Here is a 27,162-nt window from a genome sequence, read left to right as displayed (position 1 = left end):
TGCATATAATATATTACCATTAAATTGCCCTTTGTCAAATGGTACAGAGCTTTTTTATGTTCACTTTACACATTAACTAGTTACCCCCTTCAGAACTGTAGCACATTACTGTGTACATAAAACCAGATCAATTGGCCCAAACTGCAAAAAATTAGCAAACCCAGCATTGCTTTTTTGTTCAAATATTGGTATTTTTATTCTATGTTATGGTATCATTTGGACCACATTTTGATTTTGGAGTCATTAATGGGCCCAGAACCACCAAAAATTTTGAATTCACAAAACCCTGAGATCCCATATCTTATAGGGGTCAAAGGATTTGATTTTTTACTTTCAAAAACTTGAGTTTGAAGGATTACAAGGTCACTAACAAACAGTGTTTTCACCTCATATTCTTTGGTTCTGGGATACATGGTTGGTCAGGTTCTTCCTCAGGATCCTCATTGTCACCAACTTGAAATTTTGGTTCAGGTTCTGGTTCTACTTCAGGACACAGAACGTCTTTGTCTTTCTGTTTGCAACAGATCTTGGAGGGAGGAAAAAAAACTGGTAACGTGGTATACGTGCAGATTTCTCAACACAGTCCGTGAATTCTCATATGGAAGAGATGTAAGTGGCCCTCAACTTTTGCTTTAGTCCAAATGCTCAGGCACATGGAAATTTCATGTGGCCTACTGACACGAATGACAAAACAATTATCTGGTTTTTGTTATTATAAATTTTCCATGTAAGATATCCTAGTACGATAGTGTTCTTGTTCTGACCTATACAACTGTCAGCATCATGTCTTCTCCATGACTGTGGTTTTCCAAGAACCTATGTTAACAACTAATAAACAACACTTGACTCTTTTGTTACTCCTAGACTTTCTGGAAGTAGGTAGTTCTTTTTTGTTCACAGTCTCATACTTAACCCCAAATGTTACAGTTCTGAATAGTACCAAGAAATAAATACGTCTGGACTATAACATGTTACTGGGTATGTGAACCTGCTGGGCCATGCCAATGTGTAATGGTCACAATTTTTATCATCATCTTCAAAATTTTCCTTAGTCTTTTTTGGTAGTTCCCTTTAGAACTCGCTCTCTTTTGCAATGATTTGTAGATAATAGTTTCAATTTTAGTTTCTTCAGACACTAAAGCCATAGCAGTTCCAGATATGAAATGCCCCTAGCAAAATGTTCAAATATCTGATTTGAGCTTCCCGGCAACTACTTCTGGGCAAATACCCTGAGAAAATGCTCTCCTTTATATAAGTTTTAGGGGTACATCATTTGTAAAGGAACCCGTATAAGTTCCAAAACTTTTGAGTTATCATCACTTAAGGGTAGAAATTTTAAATTTGCATTATATCATTATACCTGGCGCCTGGTAACATGTTATTCTCTGTAATTGTGTAAAAATCTTACAAAACTCGGAATCAGGAAAAGAAGTCACATTTTTAGAGAGTTTTCTTGCATTGCTGTGTGCTTTTGCAATTAATCTTACATCATTGTAAAATTTTGTTAGGCATTTTAGTTTTGCAAATATGCGAACCTTTTGCTAAATATTTAGGATGTGGTTGTTTCCTCTCAACCTGTACTTTATATTTACAAGCAGTCAAAGAAGAATCTGAAGTTACACATCACAGTTATCCTAAAATTACTGTGTTAATAGTATTTTAATAATGCTCAATTTCAGAATAATAACTGAAAAGTTGTTGCAAAATCCTTAAATGCATCCACAACGTGAAACTTCCTGGCAGATTAGAACTGTGTGCCAGACCGAGACTCGAACTCTGGACCTTTGCCTTTCGCTGTGATGGCAGATCGTGAGTCATGTTTGGTTAGCTCAGTTGGTGGAGCACTTGCCCACGAAAGGCAAAGGTCCCAAGTTCGAGACTTGGCCCAGCACACAGTTTTAATCTGCCAGGAAGTTTCATGTCAGTGCACACTCCACTGCAGAGTGAAAATCTCATTCTACATCTGCAACATGTTTTAAAAAATTCTGAATAAAATTGTTACAGTCAGCATCAAAAGAGCCAATCAAATCTATGCAGTAATCAGTTATGACAGGGTCAAAGTCTTCCAAACTATCATCCTCACCATTATCAATAACATTATCATTTTGCCTAAGACTTCATCAAACTTCAGAATGTCTAATAATAAAGAATTATCGTTTTGGCCAAGGCTTCATCAAAATTTGGAATGTCTAGTAACAAAGAATTATCAGAGAGGTTAACTGTTTCCTCACCCCGAGGTTCCAGTTCGTCACAACTCAATTCATAACTACTCAGTGACCTCTCACTCAAATAATCTCGAAATATTTGATAGGCTTCATCACATATTCTTTACTGCTGTCACAATTCTATGTTCAATTATTTTAAATTTTAAACTGAGAAAGGCATAAACACGCTTTTGTTGCTACAGTAAAATCAGTTGTTGTTTTAGGACTGCCAAATGCAACTTTGCATCTGTAGGCATTTCTAACTCACATATAAAAATGGACCACTTGTCTTGTTTGGTATTACTGTAATCACACAAGCATTCTTATTTGATATAAATCTATTCTGAGCTCCATAAAATGCCTATAAAATTTAGGCGCTACTATTTTGTGAAGCATTGCATACACATCTGTGAGATTTATAAAGGGGGCCTCTTATCAGGGCAATGTTATCTCTTCATAATGAAAACAGGTCCACTGTCAGCAGACTGAAATCTATTGATTTTAATATTATTGACTCCTGCTGGATTCTTCAAATTGATACAAGTATGTAGAGGATGAAGTAAATTACTATAATATAAAAAGAACAAAAATAGATATTTTACACATTATCGAATATCTTTGCTTGTACTGAACATTTTCTCTAGCAGGAGCTCCTTTTTTGCTTTCCATCTCACATCTGCTACGGGAGATAGTCAACAATGATTTTTCAAGTGCTCTAAATAGTAAGCATTTGATTACTACAAATGCTAATGATTTGTCAGGTGTCTGTCTGCCAACAGTTGGCCCAGTCCTAGTGAAGAGGTAAAAAAACACCTTTATCAAAAGGCAAGAAAGAGTTCACTTTGAAAGTGATGTAAGTTTACATAGAAAAACTAATATTACTCACTTTAAACCAAGTGTTTCAAGAAGACAAAAACATTGTAACAATTTACAGTTGAGGATGTTAAAATAAATATTTCTAGAAACATGCAGTAGGGTCATATCTCACAATAGTATGCCATCTATTGTGAAAATACTGTGAATCATGAGATACTGCTAAAGACCAGTGTGGGGTGTAAGTTTATGGGTTTATGTATAGACAACAGGCTTTCCAGCAAACAGCAAGTTGATCATGTCTGCAACAAAATAACATCCAGTCTACAGGTATTAAGAAGGTTATTACCATCCCAGAACACTATGGACTGTGAATTCTGGATTAGTATAATCTTTCTTGCCTTATGGAATAGTACTGTGGAGTGGGATCTGCCAAACTAACACGAAAATGGTTTTATGATACATACGAGAGCCTTGGGAACTGCAGTGAAACAATGAACATCTGGTAAAGACCTATTTATTCACTTTAATATTCTCACTATTTACACCATGCATACGCCACAAACTATTAAGTTAGTGAAAACACACTTAATCACAAAAAGGAACATGCAAATTCATAACCATGAATATGAGATGTGAAACAGATTTACATATGGTTAACTGAAGATTAACATTAACAGCAAAATGACCTCATGTCAAAGGAGCAATTTTTCATAATCTGCTACAAATATTCTGAAGATGTTGACTGGAAATACTTTTAAAGGGTGACTTAAATCAGTGGCTTAACCTTAAATGCCACTGCAACTTGAAATTATCATGAATAATGTCAGTGACTATTGTGTCCTAGCAATAAATGCAGTGCTAAATTGCATATAAAAACTACTGCTGCCGTATGAAATGATGAATTAAATTACTGTGCAATAAGAGTTTAAAAAAATTGTGTTTGACCAAACAATGCTGTAACTGCACAGTGCTGATATTGCCAAACACATTAAACCACATGTTACCAGCAGAAAATAAATAAATTTCTTTATCTTTAGCATATCTTACAATGTACTGCACTTACATAACAGCAAAAAATTAAACTACAAACAAACAATTACCACATTAAGTAAGCTGGCAGCTACAATGAATAGCTGGCAGCTACAATGAAAAGTAACAACCAAAAGGTTATTTCACTTTATTTCACAGTATATCATCAAAGTGTTTTCTCAATGCTGAATAAATATCAAATCCGCTACTTATTTAGTGCATCATATAATGCTAATGCCATTACTTTTTTCTTTTCTTCTTACTTCTTGGAGTACCTCCTGAAGCACTGTAAGAGCTAAGCTGTGATTCCTGACTTAGTGAGTCGCCAATAGTCATCTCCTCCTCTGCCTCCAAATTCTGTAACCTAGAAGAATAGCACACAAGTCTAAACAAAATGTTAAACATTTATAACTATAGGGGAAAGATGCAGGACACAGAGCACTGACAATTGTTACATAAATCGATGACATGGATAGAAAGAGTCTAAATAAAGTTACACCATCCTCCAGTAAATTGCATCAATGCACCCCTCTGCTACCCGCTGCATGTACTGTGGATATGGCATTACTGTAGCACCAACAGATTTCATGCAATGTTCTTTTAAATACTGCTTTTCTTAAGAATACTGCTTTTGCTTACTTTTAAGATGCAATAGCTGACCCATATGGGAAGTGTGGAGGGATGGGGCTGTGTATTAAGCAAAAGCTTGAATGAGTCTATTACACATTTAAAGGCAAAAAACTTGTTATAAAAAGGACTTCAAAGGGTACCTGCTTTTGAACTATGGAAACAAAAAGTAGAAACAGTTACAATATGACTGTGTGAAGTCATATCACAGTTCATCTGTTAATACACAATAACAGGGTATATATATGAACGAGGGGAAAAAATCCCCAGATTTTCCTGGTTAAAAGTACACATTTTTTCCCCAGGTGAAAATACACTTTCTCCGTGTTGCGTGACAGTATACTTTTGCTCAGAATTGTAAAACTTATCAATCCTTTGAATGGTAAAAGTTTTATAAACCAATGAAGAACTTCCCAGCACTTTTGTAATAACCCATTTTGGAAAGATGTTTGGTCCACATAAAATGTACCCTGCATATTTTTGTATTATAGCATGTTAGTCTCCAAAGCACTGAAATCCAGATTGTGATGTAATTTTGTCAGCCAATCATAGCTCACATCACGTTATCTCACCAGCCAATGACAGCAGATATTCATGGCATAGGACAACTGATGTGGTCAGCCAAGAGCAACATCACTGCCAAGTAGCATGAAAAGTTCATGGTTTAAATTAATATACATATAGTGTAGCTACAAGAAAAGCCAATCTTTCACGTAAAGACTGTGCTTTTTGCATGTATTACCCTTTATGATAAATCAAACACAAATGAGCTAGTAAAATTTTAAATGTCTGGTCTTCTGGGGCCAGAATTTTTATAGGAAATCACTCCTCAAAGTGTTAAGTTATGAATGAGAATCAATGCTCTGTGATTTAAGAAATCCCTCACACATTCTCACACATAACATACTTCATCTCACATAAAAGTACTTTGAAAGTAACACTTCTGAAATCACCATTCACAATATTTGCCCACAACCTGTTAGAAATAGGTTCATTTGAGCACTTGCCACAGAGCACCAGAAGACAGGCATTACTGCACATGTGAAGCTACGTCAGTGACATAGTCTAACGTTTTTGATGCCGATTTAAAGCATGAAGTAGACGTACAAACTACCCACTTCTTTTGTACGAGGTGACTTACTAGAGATTCGAAGCTGATCTTTGCTGGCTGGCTGGCTGCTGCAAAACTCCCTTGACTTCATCTCTGTAGAATGATGCTGGGTACGGGAATATTTAAGCGCCCCCCCCCCCCTCTCTCTCTCTCTCTACTTGTGAAATAAGTAGGTACACGAACTTTACATTTTGTTAACCAATGCTGTTTTTGAACTCCATACAGAATAAAATTCTTACTTTCCACATACATATATGACTTCCAGTAAGTCACTTGTTCTGTCCAAGATCAGAAACAAATTTAACTACATTTATAAAAGAGCTGGCTTAATAACCATGACTCTACTTCACATGAATCATAAAATAGGTCTTGCCTCTACCAAGACTGGATTAGGAGTTTTCACAATTACTTTTTCAACGACAATTTAAAAGGTTCGCCCATAACTGACTGATGTAATATGGGTGATTAAACAAGTGCTCTTTTAACGTTTTCAAACGCATCATTTGCACCTTGATCTAAAGTCCTAGTGTTTCATCTAATGCACGTATAAATACAGACACAGAGATATCAAGTGCAAATGGCAATACATTGAAATGATATGATTTCCCATGAAACAAAAATGCTGTATAGTTTTAGGATTCTGGATGTAATTCTATTTGCCAATATGCCGCAGTCAAATCCATTATGCTAAAGAACATTGCCTTTTCAAATTTGGATAACAATTCGTCAATGTTAATTGGTCGGCCTCTCTCTGTCTCTATAGGTCGATTCAATGTACGAGTGTCTAAAACTAACCGTACTCCACCTGTAGCTTTCTTTACCATGACCAGAGGATTATTCATTAAGCTGGAACTTCGTTCTATGATATTATTATCAATCATTTTGTTATGTTAATCTCATCCCGAACTGCTTCCTTCAAACTCACCGGTATTGGATACAGTTTGCAAAAGGATGGAGTGTCATCTTTGATTTTGAACTTACAGATATAGTCGCTGATGTTACCTGGGCAGTCAGAAAACACTACTTCATACTCCATTAAAATTTTATATAAATCTTGCCTTTGTTGATCGGTTAATACCGGGGATTCATTAACTTTGTGTAATATATCAGTTCGATGCGTTCCTTGAGCCACAGTATAGACCTTTGGTGACAATTGTGCTGTAGCTGTTAATTGTAAACTCTGACACTCAGTTGTTTGTTTTCCAATGTAATTACCTGTCACAAATGGTGTCCAACATCTACTGTCCCCGCTACCAAAACAAAGATGCTTTTCGTCGAAGTTTAAGATGACTTTAAACTCTAATAACCAATCTAAACCAAACAATACATCTATATTAATATTCTCAACTATTAATAGTGTTTGATGAAATAATATTTTTCCAATACTGCAGTTCACTTTCATATTTCACAAGTTTACTTTTTGTTCCTGTTATAACGACTATGTACACTCCAGTCACTGGCAATAACAGTAAGTGCTGTTTATTCTACAGTGAGTTAAAAAATGCATTTGAGATGAGTGATACCTCATATGTTAACCTCGGAAATTTCCACTGTCCCTGCTATTATAGGCTGTGGGTTATTAGTGGCTAAGCTTGGTTCTTCAAGTAGCAACCATTCCTTTGTGGGTATTTTGTGTGTAAAATTAACATACTTATATGGAACAAGGCCTCCTAATGTATTTCCAAGACCTGGGCCCCGGCCCTGGATCCAGGTCAAAGAATGTTTCCATCATTACTACTAATTACGGGTTGGTTACTGTAACGAGGTACTACAATCCCATTTTGTGATCTTAGGTTACTCGGCATAAATTCTTGAGAATTTACTGGATTTAAATTTGAATGTGGGAGTTTCTTTTGATAATTATCGTTACAACTTCTCTTATTGTAGTGGTGTACTTTTGCTAAGTTTGTCTCGTGCTTTTTAAAGTTATTCCCACTATTTCTTTTATAGCTTGAACTTTCACCTTGGTGTAAAGTTTCGCTGCGGTCCTTACTTATCGCATCGAGTGCGTCAACAAGAGACAACAACTCATCTATCATTTTCCAACCCCTACATAAGATGTCTTTTCTCACATACATGGGCAATCGTCTAATTAAAATACATATCAATCCCTCTTCTTCCATCGGCTTATTTAAATACTTTGCTCATGTTAAATGCTAATCGAAATATTTCCTCATAGTACCCCCAAGTATTATTGTAATCCGCAGCTCGTGGTCTTGCGGTAGTGTTTTCGCTTCCCGCACACGGGGTCCCGGGTTCGATTCCCAGCGGGGTCAGAGATTTTCTCTGCCTCGTGATGACTGGGTGTTGTGTGTCTTTCATCATCAGTGACTCGCAAGTCGCCGAAGTGGCGTCAACTGAAAAGGACTTGCAATACGGCTGCCGAACTTCCACGCATGGGGCCTCCCGGCCAACAATGCCATACGATCATTTCATTTCATTGTAATATTTTGGGTTCCATAGATCTGATATCAACTTTTCTTGGGAACTGGCATACTTTCTTTTGAAAGTCCTCCCAAGAGGAAAAATTCTCAACATTTGCCGTTCCCTCTTCTGAGGTTTCCCCTAGAAGGTACACCCCCCCTCCCCCCCAGCAAATTCTATCATCTTAGAATCTTCCCAATTTTTTGGTAATGCTTGGTTAAACATTTTTAAGAAGTGGGTCAGTTGTACAACTCTGTCCAGCTTAAATTTAAGGAAATGTCTAGATAACACTGAATTAGGCCCCCCCCCCCCCCCCATTGTAAATCAGTCACAGCTTCACTAGTTAACACCCCATTAGGTGACGTTACCTTTTTTTCTACTTTCTGCTGGATCAGCATGAATTCTCTCCACAACTCATCTATGCCCTTCCTGGTATCACTAAGTTCGGAAGACAGAATAGGTGATATGTTTCTGGAGGTAATTCTCTCAATAACTTTTTGATCTTTAATTTCTTCAAACTGTTCCTCCAAACTACTTACATTTATGATATCAGAGTTCATTATTTTCTCTTTGAAATTTCTTTCTACTTTATCTACTCGTGTACTGACACCTGTAATTTGCGACTGAATAATCAGTATTGATTCATTATTCTTATCTACACTCTCTTTCAAAGTATTCAACCCCTGCTTTACAGCATTTAACTTAACATTGCACACATTTTCAAAAGATCCTAACTTTTCATTAATTTCAGATTCCACATTATTACATCTTTCCTCAATCTTAAATTCTAACCTTCTTGATAAATCTTGAAATTGTCATTCTGTTTCTGACTAAGGTCAGTAAACATTTGATTTACGTGAACGGTCAAGGAATTAGTCAATACTTCTACTCTACTACCTGTATTTAAGGCGTCAGATTCAGACTTAAGAGCACCCATGCCTTCACGTAGATTACTAAATTCTTTGCTTTGTGAGTCTACTTTGGCATTTAGTAAACCTAGATTTGTCATTTGATTATTTAGAGTTTCACTTTGGGCATTCAAAACTTCACTCTGGGTATTAAATTTCGGTTCTAATGAGTTTAACTTAAGACTATGAGCATTTAAAGTTTCACTCTGGGTACTTAGCTGAGAATTTACCAAGCCTAATTCTTTCCTTAGAGTCTCATTCTGAGCATTTGATTGCATACTCTGAGCTTTAATTAAAATTTTTCAACTCAGCCCAGTCTGGCACTTCTTTACTCACTTTCATAGCCATAGCTGGTTCTTGAGTGTCCTCAATTTGATGTATATTGTCCATGCTTTTATATGCTTTAGCCCTAGTAAGCATTTAAAACTAACTATAAATACTATAATTACACAATAAAAGTTCACTCAACAGTATGTCCCACTTCACGCTAAAGTAAGGAAATTTTATTTCATGCTCAACTGGCATAGAAGTCTCGCTGGTGCCAGTGACGTCGGACGTAGGTTGGTTTCCGCGTCTGCATCCCCGCAATGTGTGTGAGAGCTGTATACTCCCCGCACTGGATCTTCTCGGTTGAAGTGTTCTACGCATATTTCTTCTTAGACAAATGTGTCGAAATCTTCCTTGCTGTTTTATAGTTGTGAATTTTCCATGTCTTTCATCATTTTTCATTCAAATTTTGCTTCATTAGATACTTGAACACATTCCAAAGTCAGAGTAAATCCCTTGTCGTGTTATGTTTGGTTGCTAGGGGCAACATGTAACAACTTCTTCTCTAGTATTTGACTTAAAATTCCCATTTTCTTGGGTCCTTTCACACAGGTTGCCATGTTCTAACGCTTTTGACGCGACTTAAAATGTGACACAGACGTACAAACTTCCCACTTCTTTTACACGAGGTGACTTACTTGAGATTCATAGCCGATCTTCTTTGCTGGCTGCTGGAAAACTCCCTTGACTTCATCTCCGTAGAATGATGCTGGGTATGGGAATATTTAAGCCTCTCTCTCTACTTGTGAAATAAGGAGATACACGGATTTTACATTTCGTTAACCAACGGTATATATGAACTCCATACAGAATAAAATTCTTACTTTCCACATACATATATGACATCCAGTAAGTCACTTGCTCCTTCCAACATCAGAAACAAATTTAATTACATTTATAACAGAGCTGGCTTAATAACCATGACTCTACTTCACATGAATCATTAAATAGGTCTTGCCTCTACCAAGGCTGGATTAGGAGTTTTTACGATTACTTTTTCAACTGTTCTTCTTTCACATAACAATGGTCAATGACACAATAGGCACAGAGCTGCATAAAAACTCCATCGTTCCTCCTCTAAAACATCTATGGATTGCCCGACAAGAACTTGTCACGGCGGTGCGCGCCTCCTGGCCCACATTTAGTGTGAGGGCGCCACAGTGGAACACATGGTTCCAGTGGCCAATAGCGGCGCCCCCGATAGAGTACTTAAGCGTCTGCCTCTCGCTCAGCCAGCCAGTCTAACCTTGCGTACGTCTCTGGACATATCGCCTCGCCTTAGACAGCTTATTTACTTTCTTGTTCTGTGTACGAGTGGACGTGGTTGTTAGGTTTTCTTGTGACTCCATTGTTTCGATCTTGTTGTTGTTTGTTCTGTCCTCCGTTGGTCGTGTCCGTACTCTCCCATTGTGATGCTGTCGTGGGCCGCTCCGTGGTTCCCGCCGTGCTTTCCGTCACTTCTACCCCGCGACCGTTCCAGTCGCCGTTATGACATTATACATAATTTTTATGCAAGTAATATCATTTATAACAACATTTCATATCTTAACAACACACTTTATTTTACATAGTTTTATATACATCTCTCCTTTCTATAACAACAATCTTTCTCTTATTGTTTCTCGACATGAGCTTGCACTCGAGGTTTTTGTCAGCTTTTCTAATATTTAGGAATCGTGAGGACTTTTTCTATTTTCTCTATTTTCTTTTTCAATCGAAAACTTCGGGTGTTTATAATGCATGAGTAATCTATTTTCCATTCTTATCTTTTTGTACTACCTTTTTCCTAAAGATCTTTTCATGTTTTCCTAAAACATCTATGGATTGCCCCACAAGTACTTGTTGGTAACATTCGACCGCTACGTCTACTTTCTTCTTGCGACTGACTTTAAACCTGCACACACAAACATGAGATGCACAGTAGGTAGGATTTTACCATCCCACACTCGTATCTAGAATATCATGTGTTAGAGACGGTAAAAGGCTGAGTGGTTCTAGAATTTACACAGAAATTCTCGAATCACTACAGTAGGAAGCCCGTGCTTGGTATCGGTTCTACCCATACACCATCTATCTCTACTCATACACTTTCTGTCTCTACTCCTATACCATCTACATCTACATCTAAATGACTACTCTGCAATTCACATTTATGTGCTTGGCAGAGGGTTCATCGAACCACAATCATAGTATCTCTCTATCATTCCACTCCCGAACAGCGCGCAGGAAAACCGAACACCTAAACCTTTCTGTTCGAGCTCTGATTTCTCTTATTTTATTTTGATGATCATTCCTACCTATGTAGGCTGGGCTCAACAAAATATTTTCGCATTCGGAACAGAAAGTTGGTGACTGAAATTTCGTAAATAGGTCTCGCCGCGACGAAAAACGTCTTTGCTGTAATGACTTCCATCCCAATTCGCGTATCATATCTGCCACACTCTCTCCCCTATAACGTGATAATACAAAATGAGCTGTCCTTTTTTTGCACCCTTTCGATGTCCTCCGTCAATCCCACCTGGTAAGGATCCCACACCACGCAGCAATATTCTAACAGAGGACGAACGAGTGTAGTGTAAGCTGTCTCTTTAGTGGACTTGTTGCATCTTCTAAGTGTCCTGCCAATGAAACGCAACCTTTGGCTCGCCTTCCCCACAATATTATCTATGTGGTCTTTCCAACTGAACTTGTTCGTAATTTTAACACCCAGGTACTCAGTTGAATTGACAGCCTTGAGAATTGTACTATTTATCGAGTAATCGAATTCCAACGGATTTCTTTTGGAACTCATGTGGATCACCTCACACTTTTCGTTATTTAGCGTCAACTGCCACCTGCCACACTGGTCTTCGGATGATCTTACTAGACGGTAAATTACAGCATCAACTGCGAACAACCTAAGAGAACTGCTCAGATTGTCACCCAGGTCATTTATATAGATCAGGAACAGCAGAGGTCCCAGGACACTTCCCTGGGGAACACCTGATATCACTTCAGTTTTACTCGATGATTTGCCATCTATTACTACGAACTGCGACCTTCCTGACAGGAAATCACGAATCCAGTCGCACAACTGAGACGATACCCCATAGGCCAGCAGCTTGATTAGAAGTCACTTGTGAGGAACGGTGTCAAAAGCTTTCCGGAAATCTAGAAATACGGAATCAACTTGAGATCCCCTGTCGATAGCGGCCATTACTTCGTGCGAATAAAGAGCTAGCTGGGTTGCACAAGAACGATGTTTTCTGAAACCATGCTGATTACGTATCAATAGATCGTTCCCTTCGAGGTGATTCATAATGTTTGAATACAGTATATGCTCCAAAACCCTACTGCAAACCGACGTCAATGATATAGGTCTGTAGTTAGATGGATTACTCCTACTACCCTTCTTAAACACTGGTGTGACCTGCGCAATTTGCATTTCTGTTTGGAATTTTGTGCATAGTGGGGCACCACATGACCACATGCAGCATATTGTCCACAAGGGACATACGGAGTTACTATACATAGGGCAAATGCTTTATCATATCCTATCAAGATAAGGAATGCAAAATTAGAATATAGTACTTGCTACAATATTAGTTTCAAAACTACACTTTACAACTCACAGTGCCCTAGTATTTTGCAACTTGGTGACTTTAACTTAGATTTTATTTACTTATTTATACTCTACAATACTATTATGTAACATTCCCAATGAAGTTTACATCTAAATGGCACTGCAAAAAGCTAGTAACACGGAATAGAAATTTTTCGCAAAAATAAAAAGAAATAATAATAATAATAATAATAATAATAATAATAATAATAAAAAGGTTGCTTGTACGCGCCAAGAACTAAGAAAATTAACCTTTTTATGACTTTTTCAAACTGTATAAAAATTAACAAGGTTACTTGTGAAGCCATTGGCAGTTTATATTCTACTCTAGGAGTAAATACAAAACTTTGTGGGGAGTTACAATGATAAAACATGTTGTGTTGTTGGTCTATAAATTATTGAAGAATGGTGTTCTGTAAATTTAAGACGTAAACAACACAAATTAAAAACTAATGTCAAGCCTTGTGGAGGTACTAGACAAGTGTTGAAACATTTCTTGTGAACAAAAAACATTGTTTTTCAAGGAAGGCAGATATGTAAAATTCTGCTAAAGCTGTTCCGTGTGAGTCTTGGGAAGCCAATTTTCTTGGAGTAACATTACTGTATTGCCTCGTGTTTGGTTCTTTATTATGACACTATGCCATTTGTGCCAGAAAATGGAAATATGTAGTTGAAATTCAGCGAACAGTTGAAACTAGCTAATAGTGAGGATTGAAACACTTCCTTTCAAATATACTGACTGCCTCTGTGGAAAAGATTAATACAAGCCAAATTTCTTTAGCAAACCGACAAAAATAACTTCATTGCTCCGCAAAGCAATTAATGCTCAATTTCCAATAACAAGGAAATAAAATAAAATCAGAAAACTGGAATTAATAACATATTTTAGTCTTCCGTAATTAGTTTATATCAATTCATTTCATAGCTACCAGCCACAGAAATCCATTTTGTTTTCATTTGACGTGAGAGCTGCAAACAAAGAGAGAACAGCAAAATCACAAAATGTAAATGCGGGTCACTAGGAGACTACACCCCATTACAACCCCGACTGATCCGTGCATGTGTGAATCTGGTAGCTCGGATGTGCCAGAAAAATTTTTCTGGGTAGCATCTGGCTGCTTGCAGCTACTGCTTATACATATAACAGCCACACTTCCAAGTAAGAAGTGGAAGAAGGCGCTGCGCATCATGACTTCAACCCTCTGCAAGCAGTTGCCCACTGGCAACTGCTCAAACGAACTTAATTCAAACAATTGTAATGCCATGCTCATCGAAAACAGTTTGTTGTTATGAAGTATTGCATAGTCTTCGTCCTAAACCCTTTGACACATTTTGCTGTCAGCAGACACTTGTGTCCTCACTGTGTTTTGTTGTTGCAAATGGCACATTGTCTTTGCAACTTACATTTTATATTGGTGTTTTTCTCTCATTTATGTTTTACTGTTGCAGTATTGTTCTGCAGTAGTGGGCTAAAGTAAAATTCTTTGTTAGAGTATCAGTTTTTACCAGTCAAAATTACAAAAATTTAACTCAAAACTAAAACAATGAGAAATTACCAGAATTCTAAAAAATTCCTGGGTTTTCTCCCAGACTAAAAAATTTGAAGGTTTTTCCCGGTTGTCCTAGAGGGTATGCGCCCTGAATAATAGCAAGAGTTCCTTGTATTAGATTCAGAACACGTTTTCAAGAAAGGCCAAACACAGCTGTCTCACTTTTAAACCATTTCTTACCTCATTATTTACCTTCCAAAGAAATATCAAAAGTTGTGCTGCTTTTTGCTTCACGTAGATGACCATATAAAAACATTACAATCTGGCAAATGCTGTTCTTGGATTACATAAAATACAAGCTTTTGATTCAGCACATTTTTCCCGTCGACAACAATTCATTTGATGACTGTGACATAAGTTTCATCCTGTATGGTTCAATGCTCAAAACTGCAGATTGCTGATGAAACCATCAACATTTTCAAGAGCTAGACTTATAAACCTTCATTCTTTCTATAAATCAAAGGGAAACCTTCAATTTCAGATCGGTCCACTGTCTCAGTCATTTGTGTTATGTGACCAAAAGGAATGAGTTTTTAGTTCACAAGTTTCCTATACTAGTACATTCTCTGAGCGTTAGACTTGTAACCCTACTTTTGGTCAGTGCCGTTTTCTCAGGGTGTGCAAGTTACGTGTCAACATCCAAATAAAATTGAAAGAAAAATAATAGATTATTTTATTTCATTTGTTTGAATATATGTTTCATTATAGTGTGTTTATAAGTCATTGTATTGCTCCATATACTACAGATACTCTCTCCACTGTTCAGAGTCATCTGCTACTGCTGTGCCAGCCGCCAAGGTGTTAGATTTGTTTCCAACGACTCAATATCTTCATTCCCTGGAAAAGTGCATGCATGCTTGTGCTCTCAGTCCTCTTGCCTGTCCCAGGTGTTGGTTCAGTTTCTAGCACTTTTTGTGTTGATTGTTGTTTTTGAGTTGCACACGAGTCTATTATTGCTTATGCAATCAGGTTGGAAGTTCAAATATTTAACATGGGTAGTGAAAGCATAGTAAGACAGTTATTAAATACCAGTTTTTCATCACTTTCTTAGAATGAAAAGAAACAAGTGATTGATAGTGGCCAACCATACCTAAATCTCAGGACATCTACACATGTCCAAGGTGTGGGAGGAGGGTTTGAAAGACATTTCCATACAGAACTGCATGAAGTTGCAGAATGGCTTTCTGTGTGTGATGTACTGAACAAATTTTACTGCAGGACATGTTCACTATTTTCAAATGAAAAAACTGTATGTAGTCATCAAGGATATGACGATCTGTATCAGTAAAAAAACACAGCAAGTCTGAGATACATATTTATAGTTTTTTTCCATATTTAACAAATTTACTTTGTCTCCTACTAAAATTGATAATTTTTTGGATCACTAACGAAGAGCTGGAATCGAGCTGCATAAAGAAAAAGTGAGAAACAAAACAGAGATATTACAAAGGCTAATTAATGCTGTATGATAGTTAGGGAAACAGGAAATGGCAATCAAAGATCATAATGAAAATGAATTTCTTACTGCAAGTGCTGAGTATGATTCTATACTGAAAGTGCTGAGTATGATTCTACACTGAAAGAACATTCAGCAACATCTACAATCTTCTGTGTAATCTCAGCAAGTATTCAGAATTATTAAATAACTTCAGTTGCTGATGTATTGAGAGATGAGATCTACGATGTAGTTCAGAAAACAGACTTCGTGGCCATTGTCCATCATGCTTGTTGAGACATCACATATCAGTAACGAGTCTCAGCTCTTGACTGTGTTGTGATACTTTTCTGTATCCAAAAAAAATGTCGCAGAAAGATTCATTGGATCTGCTGATGTAAGCACCACTAGAGCTGCAGAAGCCCTATTTGTCATGTAAACACAATCATGGACAGACATAAATATGGTGACAAATTAATTGCCCAGACATACGATAGAGCGTTAGGGATAAATGGCCACGTTTAAGTTTACAAAATAAAGTATCAGAAAAGAACCCTAAAGCCTTCCTCACACACAGCTATCCTCATGTTATTAATTTGGTACTTTAACAGTCTCTAGAGTCAACAAACAGCTTAAAGTCTTCTCCAGTGGTCTTAAATCTCTACCTTCTTTCTTTTCTCGTTTCCCTAAAAGAATGCATGAACTTTTGGTCTTCATGTCCAGAAACTTTCCACCAATACCTCATATCCAATAGAATTTTACTTCGAGACTTATCCATAAGCAGGTAACAATAGAGAAGCATTGATAATTTTTTGAACATGTCTGTGAAAGTGGAGATTTCAACAACTTGACTGAAATGACAGCTACATGAGAACTTTCTTCAAAATCACTGATAATATTAGCAATCAAATAGAAATTAGATTCTCAAACAATGGAAAATCCAGGATGGAATTTTAACAATATTATGAAAGGAATGTTGCTACTCACCATATAGTGGAGATTCTGAGTCACTGATAGGGACAACAAAAAGACTGTCACAATACAAGCATTTGGCCAACAACGTCTTTGCTGAAAATAGACGGCACAAACACGCGACTGCAGCCTCTGGCAGCTGAAGCCACACAGAGGCTGCAGTCACGTGTGTGTGTGTGTGTGTGTGTGTGTGAGAGAGAGAGAGAGAGAGAGAGAGAGAGAGAGACATTCTATCATGCTACATTAAACGTAACATTGCATCGATAATCTAAGCCTCATCTCCACTGAGAAACAGAAGCTGTGAAATAATGATAAATACAAATTCTACCAAGATGTAATCAAGAAATCCTTGCAGAAGGAACAAAGAATGGAATTAGAATTCCCATAACTGTAAGTAACGTGGATGATTTGTTGTTGTTTATTCATGTCTTTTTATTTTTATATTTTGCTAAAGGTTTAACATCACACTCACACTAGAAACCTTTCGGCGATGGAAGGATGGGAGAAAACAGGATTAGGAAGGTAGAAAAATTAGGATTAGGAAGGTAGTACCCTCAGCTTTAATTATGGTATGGCCTCAGCACTTGCCTATTGTGATAATGGTATACCATTTTCAGAGCTGCAGTAACGCCTGTCATTATGACAACAAATCAGAAATGGAATTCGTAAACAGTTACCATAAGGAAAAGGATCGACAGGCACAACTGAAATACAGAAACGTTTGTCGCAAACAAATGTGACTATGCCATAGAGGCTGCAGCAGTGGTACAAAACATGACAACAGAGCATGAAATGTGTTGCGACCAGTACAGATGAATACGTCATTGTTGGAGCTTCTACTTTATAAAGCAGTACATCATAGGAAAGTGTGTGATTTATTGTCCATTCATAGAAGCCAAAGAGGCCAGTCTAGGTAAGAAGGTGGTTTTTGAAATGGTTATTAAAACTGAGAAAAGCACAAAATAGACTTCTGGTCCAAAACACTGATTGCTATGTAAGTCAATTTTTTATAGTTTGTTCCACTCATTTTGAGAAGTTATCACTGCTCAGAGTTTCATGATACTTCCATGTGACATTTTTTACCTTAGCAGTACCTCTGTAACTGCTTTCCCCTTCCCCCCATAGTCGGTAGTCTGTGCACTTCTTCCCCTCTTCTCGCGAACCATTCCACGGGAAGCTCAGTATAACTTTTACAGATTGTTCCTTGCAATACCACCCATCCCCCCCCCCCCCTCCCCCATCCCCCCCCCCCTCCCCCATCCCCCCGAACACTCGCTAGATTTGTTCATGAAACACTGTTGATTTCAATAACAAATTGCAATTGCTGAGAGCTTGAAGTCTGCAATAACTATGCTGCATAGACTGCCAGTCTCTTATGTAGGCATTAAAGGGCAGCAAGTGAAAGATGTTAAAGACCATCTTAATTTGTAAAAGAAAATGAATGTGTTTGCTTTAAACACATTTTGACAAGGCAGAACTTATTCATTTTGAAGAGAATAATCCTTGAACACAGATTTTCGCTTACAAAACTGCTGTGTATCTTTTGAATCATGACACTAAACGCAATATTTGGGGGGAAATTTTTAAAAGTCCCAAATACAGAATAAATGTGTAAATAAAAAACTAAAAAACAACCTATAGCTCCAACAATTTACAGAAAAGTGTAACAAGATTGTCATTTAGAACAATGTACAAAAGAACTGGTTTTTTTTTTTTATGCTTTTACACACAGTTATCATAAAACTACCTTTCTGAGTGGCACCCTTCTCTCCATCTCATCAATTCAAGCAAACACAAGGTTGGTACAAAACCTTACTTCTTTGCTATTTAATAACTTTATTTGCACTTTAACCAATAAAGATGCTAAGGCACACATTGAGGTGTTCAATACATCATGTTGTCTATCAGCCACACGATTCCCACAATAAAAGGTATTTTTATTGATAATAACTTTTTATTGTAATAAATTATACAACAGTTTAGGTTTTTATTCAATTAACTGTCACTTTCATTTCTCATTAATCACCTCATAATGGGCTCAAGAAACAAATTTATTGCACATAAGTTATGTCTGTAAGAAAGTGAGTAGGGAATTGCTAAGGTTACTATTGCTGCAACTTCATACACAATAAATCACAATACAGTTAAATTGAAACTATATTACATGTCAGTACTTGATGGGTAAATACTCAATGGAAGAGCCAGGCAACCATTCAGATTTGGCACAACTTCAAAATATAGAAATATCTTGATAACACAATTCCTTATTAAGTGTTATGCATTTAAAAATTTCTCCATCATACTTAAGCACTGGAATCAAGTGTACAAGAAAACTAACAATAGCAAATATGTACGTAAGTATGCATCTAAGGATTCCAATACAAAGAAATTTCAACTAGTATCGTACTTACATTAAAATCAAACTTCAATACGAAGTTCCCAAAAGTGAACACATCCTGAATGCCATACAAATCTCACCTCGTGTAGGCACATTTGACAGTGCCACTGCCTATTCGAATAGAATCAGTGTTAAACTGAGGGTGGCAATTAAGCTATCAAAGAGGTAAATGAAGGCCACTAGGTGGCACTAGTGTTCACCATAGAAAGTAAGTAAAGTGTAACTTCACTACAAACTCCTATGCATTCTGATTAAGTACATGTCAGAACCTCATGAACAAACTGACAAAATATATTTATGCTACCTTTATGGAAAAGAACCTCATATACTAACAGCATGAACTGTGCATCATTAGATAACATCGTGAACAATGCTACAGAGATAGTCTTTAGTCAGTAATCAGAACAGAAGATTATTGCGACCAGTAACTGGTGTGGTACAGTATAAGCATAAAACTGATATTGGTAATAAGTAAAACATAGGTTGTGAAGGAATAAGTTTACAATCATCACTAAATAAACTTTTACACAAGTATCATCAGATGTTGTCACACTACAACGACATAACAGTATCATTTATGTGAGCCCAGATTAGTGACAACAACTTGAAATAAAAAGAGTATCATACAATAAAAATGGGATTTTTTTTGACATAATTTTTTAACTCAGTACTAAATCGTATAACTGTCCAGGGGTTCTCAGTTTACAATTATCACAAAAAGAAAATGACGAACTGTAATCATTATACTAGTCAGACAAACGATGACTGACATTTCTGAGTGGCAACAATTTCAAATAAAATATTAAACATTTTTTCCTTTTACTTTATATGGAAAAAGTCAAGGTATAATATCATAAATGTATGACAACTCAGTTGGGAAGTACATGCATGAGGACATCCGAAAATGCCTTCACATATTGTGGTTGAGAATATAAAATTAGAATAATTTCGCTGACAAAAAACTTACACCTGTGCAATTGTAATGTCAAAACAGTGGTCATACATAAAGATGAGACCTCAATGTCTTGAGGAAAATTTAATTATAAGATCTATTAATCACCTGACGTACAGGATTTCCCTATTACATCCAACGTTGGGGTGCTATTCCAATGCCAGAGAGCCCTGACAATAGTGGCAATTTAGCGGGAAAATAAGCTGAAGACATGAATTGAAGTTTGTGTTTGAGAGGGTATTGGACTTGGGTAGTCCGTGCAGCAATGTACGGCAGCATAGTACTGCGGTGGTATATTGGTTAGCATTCCCACCCCTAGTAAGCAAGGAGATCTGGGTTCAAGTCCCGGCCATGGCACAAATTTTAATTCATTTATTCAGCTTCCATATGTATCGTAAAACAAAACAAGCTCATTGAATTGCTAGCAAAACCCAAATGTTCATCATCCGTAAGGCTAACCACAATTTCATGGGTGATCTGATGTGGCTGTCTTACCATGCTTCCTCTATAGATTCACTCAACTCCAAGAGATTGAGCCACTGTTCTCAGAGGCGCCACCATATTGTACCTGCCTCACTGTGTAGCTTCTTTACTTAAAGACGATGCATAGTCCATTTGTACTTTACATTTTGCCAATATTAGTACTTCACACCAATCATTTGACTTACTTTACATTTTTACTGCAACACGCCCATGCTTCCTCATCGTGCGTTCCACATTATGGGTGCAATAAAATTTAACTTCTCGTATCATATAAATACACATATATTACATCATGATTAACCTTACAAAAGATGAATGGTTGGGTTTCGCTAGCAAATCAATGAGCTTATTTTATTATATATAGAGCTACAATTCTATACTGTTATACGTGTTCGCAATGCATTCCATGTAAGTTCAAACAAAATCCATTAATTCCGGAATAGTCACTATGTCAACATTACAATTGTTTAGGCACCGGTTTTTTGTCACTGTTATACATGTTTGCAATGCATTCCGTATAAGTCCAAACAAAATCCAATAATTTCGAAGTAGTATGACCACTATGTCAACATTACAATTGCATAGGCACCGGTGTTTTGTCAATCAATTATCCTAACTTTACATCCTCAATCACAATATGCTGAGACATTTTCAGATGTCCTCACGCACCTACTTCCAACTGAGTTGCACACATTGCTGACATTATACCTTTACCCTTTTTAATATAGAACAATGGGAAAAAATTGTAAAATTTTATTTCAAATTGCTTCCACTCATTTAGGGTTACCTAAATGGCTATAATGTATGTCATCCATGGTTTGTTCGAGTAGTATAATGATTACAGTTGGTCATACTCATGTAACATTTCTTTTTGTCATGGCTGTAAACTGATAGTACCTGGACAGTTATATGATCTGAGTTTAAAAAAACTACATGAGTTTAAAAAACTATATAAAAAAATCCCCCTTTTATTGTATAATAGTTCTTTTTCTTTCAAGTTGTTGCCACTAATTTGGGTTCACCTAAATGATCCTGGTATGTCATTTAATACACGTTCATCTGCTGCAGTGTGACTACATTAGGTGATACTTATATAACATTTTATTTAGTGATGGTTGTAAACTTATTCCTTCACAGATTTTATTTTACCTATTGCCTACATCAGTTTTATGTGCATATTGTACCACACCAGTTACTGTTTGCAATCATCTTCTGTTCTGATTACTGACTAAAGACTATCTCTGTAACATTGTTCACAATGTTACCCAACGACTCACATTTCATGCTGTTAGTATATGAGTTTCTTTTCCATAAAAGTAGCATAAAAGTATTTTGTCAAGTTTTTCACCGTGTTATGACATGTACTTAATCGGAATCGATAGAAGTTTGTAAGGTTACACTTTGACTTGCTTTCTACGGTGAATGCTAACACCACCTACTGGCCTTCATTTACCTCTTTGATAGCTTAATTGCCACACACAGTTTAGCACTGGTTCTACTCCAATATACAACAGCATTGTCAAATATGCCTACACAAGACAAGATTTGTATTGCATTCAGTCTACATGCTCACTTTCATGAGCTTTGCACTGAAGTTTGAGTTTAATGTAAGTATGATACTAATTGAAATTTCTGTATATTGGAATGCAACAGATGCATACTTGTGTACATATTTGTTACTGTTGCTACTGTTAATTTTCTTGTACACTTCATTCCACAGCTTCTCTCCGATGATGAAATTTTGAAATGTTAATGCTCAATAAGGAATTGTGCGATCAAGACCTTTCTATATTTCGAAATTATACTACATGCAACACATGTCAACACAATGCCAAAATAGTAGGTTAAAACACTACCTTTTTTTTTAATCCTTTTGCTGTTGGTTTGTGCAAACAGAACATCACCTCTGTGGGACGTGCCTCACCTCGTGACAGTCCCAGCTGTGCTGTGTCAGCAATTTCTACTGCACAGAACAGCGCATCTGCTGTATTAAATTATTATCCTCAAAATCAGTTTATTTGGTTGCTGACATAACAAAACATTAAGTGAAGGGTATACAATAGCTTAAAGTAGGGAATAAAATATATTCCCATATCAGACTAATCAAACAATACTGCAATTCCTTCCTCTTGGTTTTATTATTGCCAATGGCACATCATCTCCAGGTTGACTTCTCTTCAGAAGTCCTACTGTATAGAGAAATAATTGCCTTCACAATCTCATGTTTCTTTTAACACTCTGTTTTGCACTTTTATATGCACCTAGTATTATGTCATACTTGTTTATTGCTCATACTGATCGACTGTAGTCCGACATGTGTATTGCTTTCAATTTTTCAAGGTTACTTTAGCAGTCAGTTTTTCTTGTTGATGTCATTTCAGAGTAATTACAAAAATGGGGACAACATGTACGAGTCTCGTATGTTGCACCATTTCAATGTCATGAGCATTCTCATTGAAATGATTTACAGTTCTCATCTCTGTAATATTTGACTTTTTCTATTCATGCGAACTGTTCCTAATGTATTAGTTTTTATGTCATGAAGAGATTGGAAGAGATGCAGACTTCTTTTATCAGTTGCCAACATACAGTGTCTGTGGTCGTCTTCTTCTTCATCGTCTTCTTCTTCTTCTTCTGCAGCTCTACAACGGATAATGAATCTTGGCCTCTTCAACAATCTCCTTTCATTTATCCCAGTCCCTTTGCTAGTATTTTCCAGTTCCTGTAACTCATCATCCAAAAGTCTTCTATGACTCCATCCTCCCATCTAGTTTATGATCGACCAATTCCACTCTGTCCACCTGGCTTTCATTGTAATATCCTTTTTAGTATTTCTGTATCATTCATCCATGCCACGTGTTCAGCCGACCTCACCTAGATGACTTTACAATTCTTCTAACAGGCTGATATTTGTACATAGCACACAACTCATAGTTATATCTCCTCCTCCATCTTTCCCTTTCGCAAATTGGACCGATGATTCTCCTGAGTATTCTTCTCTCAAATGCATTCAGTGATTCAGCATCCTTTGCTGTCAAAGCCCATGTTTCAGAGACTGGTCTGATCAATGTTTTATAGATAGTTAGTTTTGTGGTTTTAGTGAAGAGCATTGAAGATAGGGGCTTTGTTAAGGTGAAATAAGCTTAACAGTGTGTGTCCCCTTTCCACACAAAGTTCCACGAGTGTTGTTACTATTTTGTTCATTTTTTCTAAGTAACCTTCACTAATTACCGCATCAGTTATTGCATCTGTGTAAGGAAAATTATAGCCATCCTCTATGTCATTACTTATAACTAACCTCTCTATGTTCCTACTTGCACATCTTTGTTTGTTCCTCACACGTTCTTGCAGCGTAATCCTACAAAGAGAAGCGGTTTGCAAACAAGAAAGTAACTCTTACCATCTTCACTGATGAGCGAAAACATTATGACCACCTGCTTAACAGATTCTTTGTCCATATTTGGAACGAAGTACATCACTGATTCTGCATATCAGGGATCTGGCAGTTTGTTGGGAGGTTTGTGGAGACATGTCACATTCGATGTCTACACACAGGTCAAGTAATTCATGTAAATACCAGGCCGCTTATACGCATGTGCGGTGATGGCTCCTGATAGCAACCCAAATGATTTTCATAGGATTTATATAGGCAAATATGGTCACTGAGACATGAACATGAGGTCACTGTAATGCTCCTCAAACCATTGTATCGCAATTCAGGCTCCAAGACAAGGACAATTATACAGCTGAAAGATGACATCATTGTTGCGGAAGATATCAATCATGAAGCGATGCGGGTGGTTCACAGCTGACGGGATATCTTTGATTAGTATCACAGGCTCCATGCAAGTGCAGAAGAATGTCTCCCATTGCATAATAATGCTGCCTCCAGCCTGTGTCCGTTACGCTCTGGACGTTTCAAGCCACCATTCACCTCGATGATGGTGTTTTCGGAGACGATCATCGACCTAGTGTAGCAAAAATGTTATTCACACATAGAGTCAACATGTTTCCATTGTTCAACAATGTTTTTTAAGCTTCAGTCGTCTGACTGGTTTGATACGGCCTGCCACGAATTCCTCTACTGTGGCAACCTTTTCATCTCAGAGCAGCACTTGCAACTTATGTCCTCAATTATTTGCTGGATGTATTCCAATATATGTCTTCCGCAACAGTTTTTGTTCTCTACAGCTCCCTCTAGTACCATGGAAGTCATTCCCTGATGTCTTAACAGATGTCCTATCATCCTGTCCCTTCTCCTTGTCGGTATTTTCCACATATTCATTTCCTCCCCGATTCTTCACAGAACCTCCTCATTCCTTACCTTATCAGTCTACCTAATTTTCAGCACTTGTCTGTAGCACCACATCAGTTCACGAACATATATAACTTAAATCTGCACAACCACAACCATCACATTTAAGTTCTACTGCACATGAAAGTCATTACCATAGGGCACACACAAGAATGTGACATATATATACATCACAAGCTGTTAAAGGGTTACAAAATATATTCTACAAAAAGAAAGAAATAAGCATATACACGTTCTTCTTTAAAAAATAATACTGGATAAACTCTCTGCTTAAATAACACTAAAAGTAACAAAAAAGTAAAGGGCATTTACGACTCCAGAAACGAGCTAGGATTTTCAGAGTAGGGTGACTACACATTGAAAGCTTTCCCCCCGTCCCCCCACTTACTTACTTTCGAATAACAAATTTTGTACTGCTTTCTCAAGTGCTTTCCTGTTTTGTTTTCTTTGCATTTTTCAGAACAAGATCAGTGTTGGCTGATCTAGAAACAGTGTTATACCATAATGATACATTATGTTTTATTACAATAAATAACACATAAAGAGACAGTATTATGAAAAGAATAGATTGCTACTCACCATATAGTGGAGATATTGAGTTGCAGACAGGAACAACAAAAAGACTGCCAACCGAATAAGCTTTCAGCTAAAAGATCTTCTTCTCAAGTAGACAACACACACTAACATTAACACAAATACAACTCGTACACACATGACTACCATCTCTTGCCATCGAGGACAGACTGCGAGCAACTGAGCGCGATGGAGGTAAGGACGAGGCGGAGGCAGGGAGGGGGAGGGATATTGGGTTAGGGGTGGGGAACCAAAGTGCTACTTGTGCGAGCATACAGGGACATGGTGGAGGGAGGGTAGGGCAGACCACTAAATCAGCAATAGCAGAACATTGCCTGCAACTTGAACACAGATTAAATTGTGTTAAATCTACTGCAAACAATATAGTAAAGAATCTGATCAACCAAGAAGCAGGATACCAACTCAGTACAGCACAGAACCCAGCTCTGGAACTACTACAGAAACACAGGAAGAAAGTTCCCTTCTGCAGTAATGAACCTCAGACAGCTGGAGGTGTAATTAATAGCATTAGATTTCCCATGGAGCTCCAGGCGACAACTACCTCCAACTGTCGTGGACAAGATAGGCAACATCAACCACCTGAAACCTTAGGCACCACATAACCTGGGAGCAGACAGCAGCTACTGCCATGAGAGTCTGCTGCAACGTGGTGGACATAAGATGCAAACTACAACAGCAGCCTGATGCCGCAGGAACTGCACCTTACAGGTGCGTACCAAATTCAGAATGCCAGGACAGTAACATGGACATGAGAGAAAGCCACAGCCATTGCGAACAACATGAGGAACATCTATAGTGTCACAATAGCAATAACAACTTGCCTGTAAGTCCTAATACGGATTGCAAGTGGACGACCGTCATTGCAGCAGACAGCCACAATGGGCTCAGATGGCATAGTGAACACCAGGCGCCATCCAGGTATAAACATGGGACCCGATCAGCAAAGCTGCCACTCTCAGAAAACATCTGATGAAGACACCAAGTCACTGTAATATCGTGTTGGAAAGATGCAGACCACTGGCAGTACAACTGATTCTATGAGACGACAGTGAATCATTGGGAAAATCTAAAAAATTAAAAACGCAGTTTTGTCGCAGGAAAGTGAGCAGAGTGCGCTTGATACTTTTCTGAGGGGATTGCCATAGGACATTTTAAAAATGGTGTGTACAGGTGCACCAAAGGATCCGCATTCTGCTATTGTGTTAGCGATGGACTGTGAAGAAATTGACATTTCAACAGGAATACAGGATAGGTAGGTGTGGGTTATTTCCCACAAAATTTAAGTGTTACAAGTGTGGATGGCAGGGGTATTTACACAGGCAATATCGCCAGCCCCAGTAAAATAGAGGGAATGGAAGGTTATCAGTGGCAGGATTTTGATGATGGATTGACAAGGATGACATTCCGGCTAGAGCA

General features: G+C 37.4%; 1 protein-coding gene across 3 annotated transcripts in view; it reads right to left on the bottom strand.

Moving 5' to 3' along the window:
• Positions 1-3,557: 3,557 nt before the first annotated feature.
• Positions 3,558-27,162, bottom strand: part of LOC124595010 — a 165,110-nt gene continuing 141,505 nt past the window's right edge. For all 3 annotated transcript variants that reach the window (XM_047133559.1, XM_047133557.1, XM_047133558.1), the window contains exon 9: positions 3,558-4,413. In XM_047133559.1, the coding sequence (XP_046989515.1) occupies positions 4,290-4,413 (124 nt within the window). In that variant the 3' untranslated portion in view covers positions 3,558-4,289. The remainder of the gene's footprint in view (positions 4,414-27,162) is intronic.

Source organism: Schistocerca americana, chromosome 2 (genome assembly GCF_021461395.2).
Source record: "Schistocerca americana isolate TAMUIC-IGC-003095 chromosome 2, iqSchAmer2.1, whole genome shotgun sequence".
NCBI lineage: Eukaryota > Metazoa > Arthropoda > Insecta > Orthoptera > Acrididae > Schistocerca > Schistocerca americana.
The sequence above is the reverse complement of the archived record's forward strand: the minus strand, read 5'-3'. Positions and strand labels throughout refer to the sequence as shown.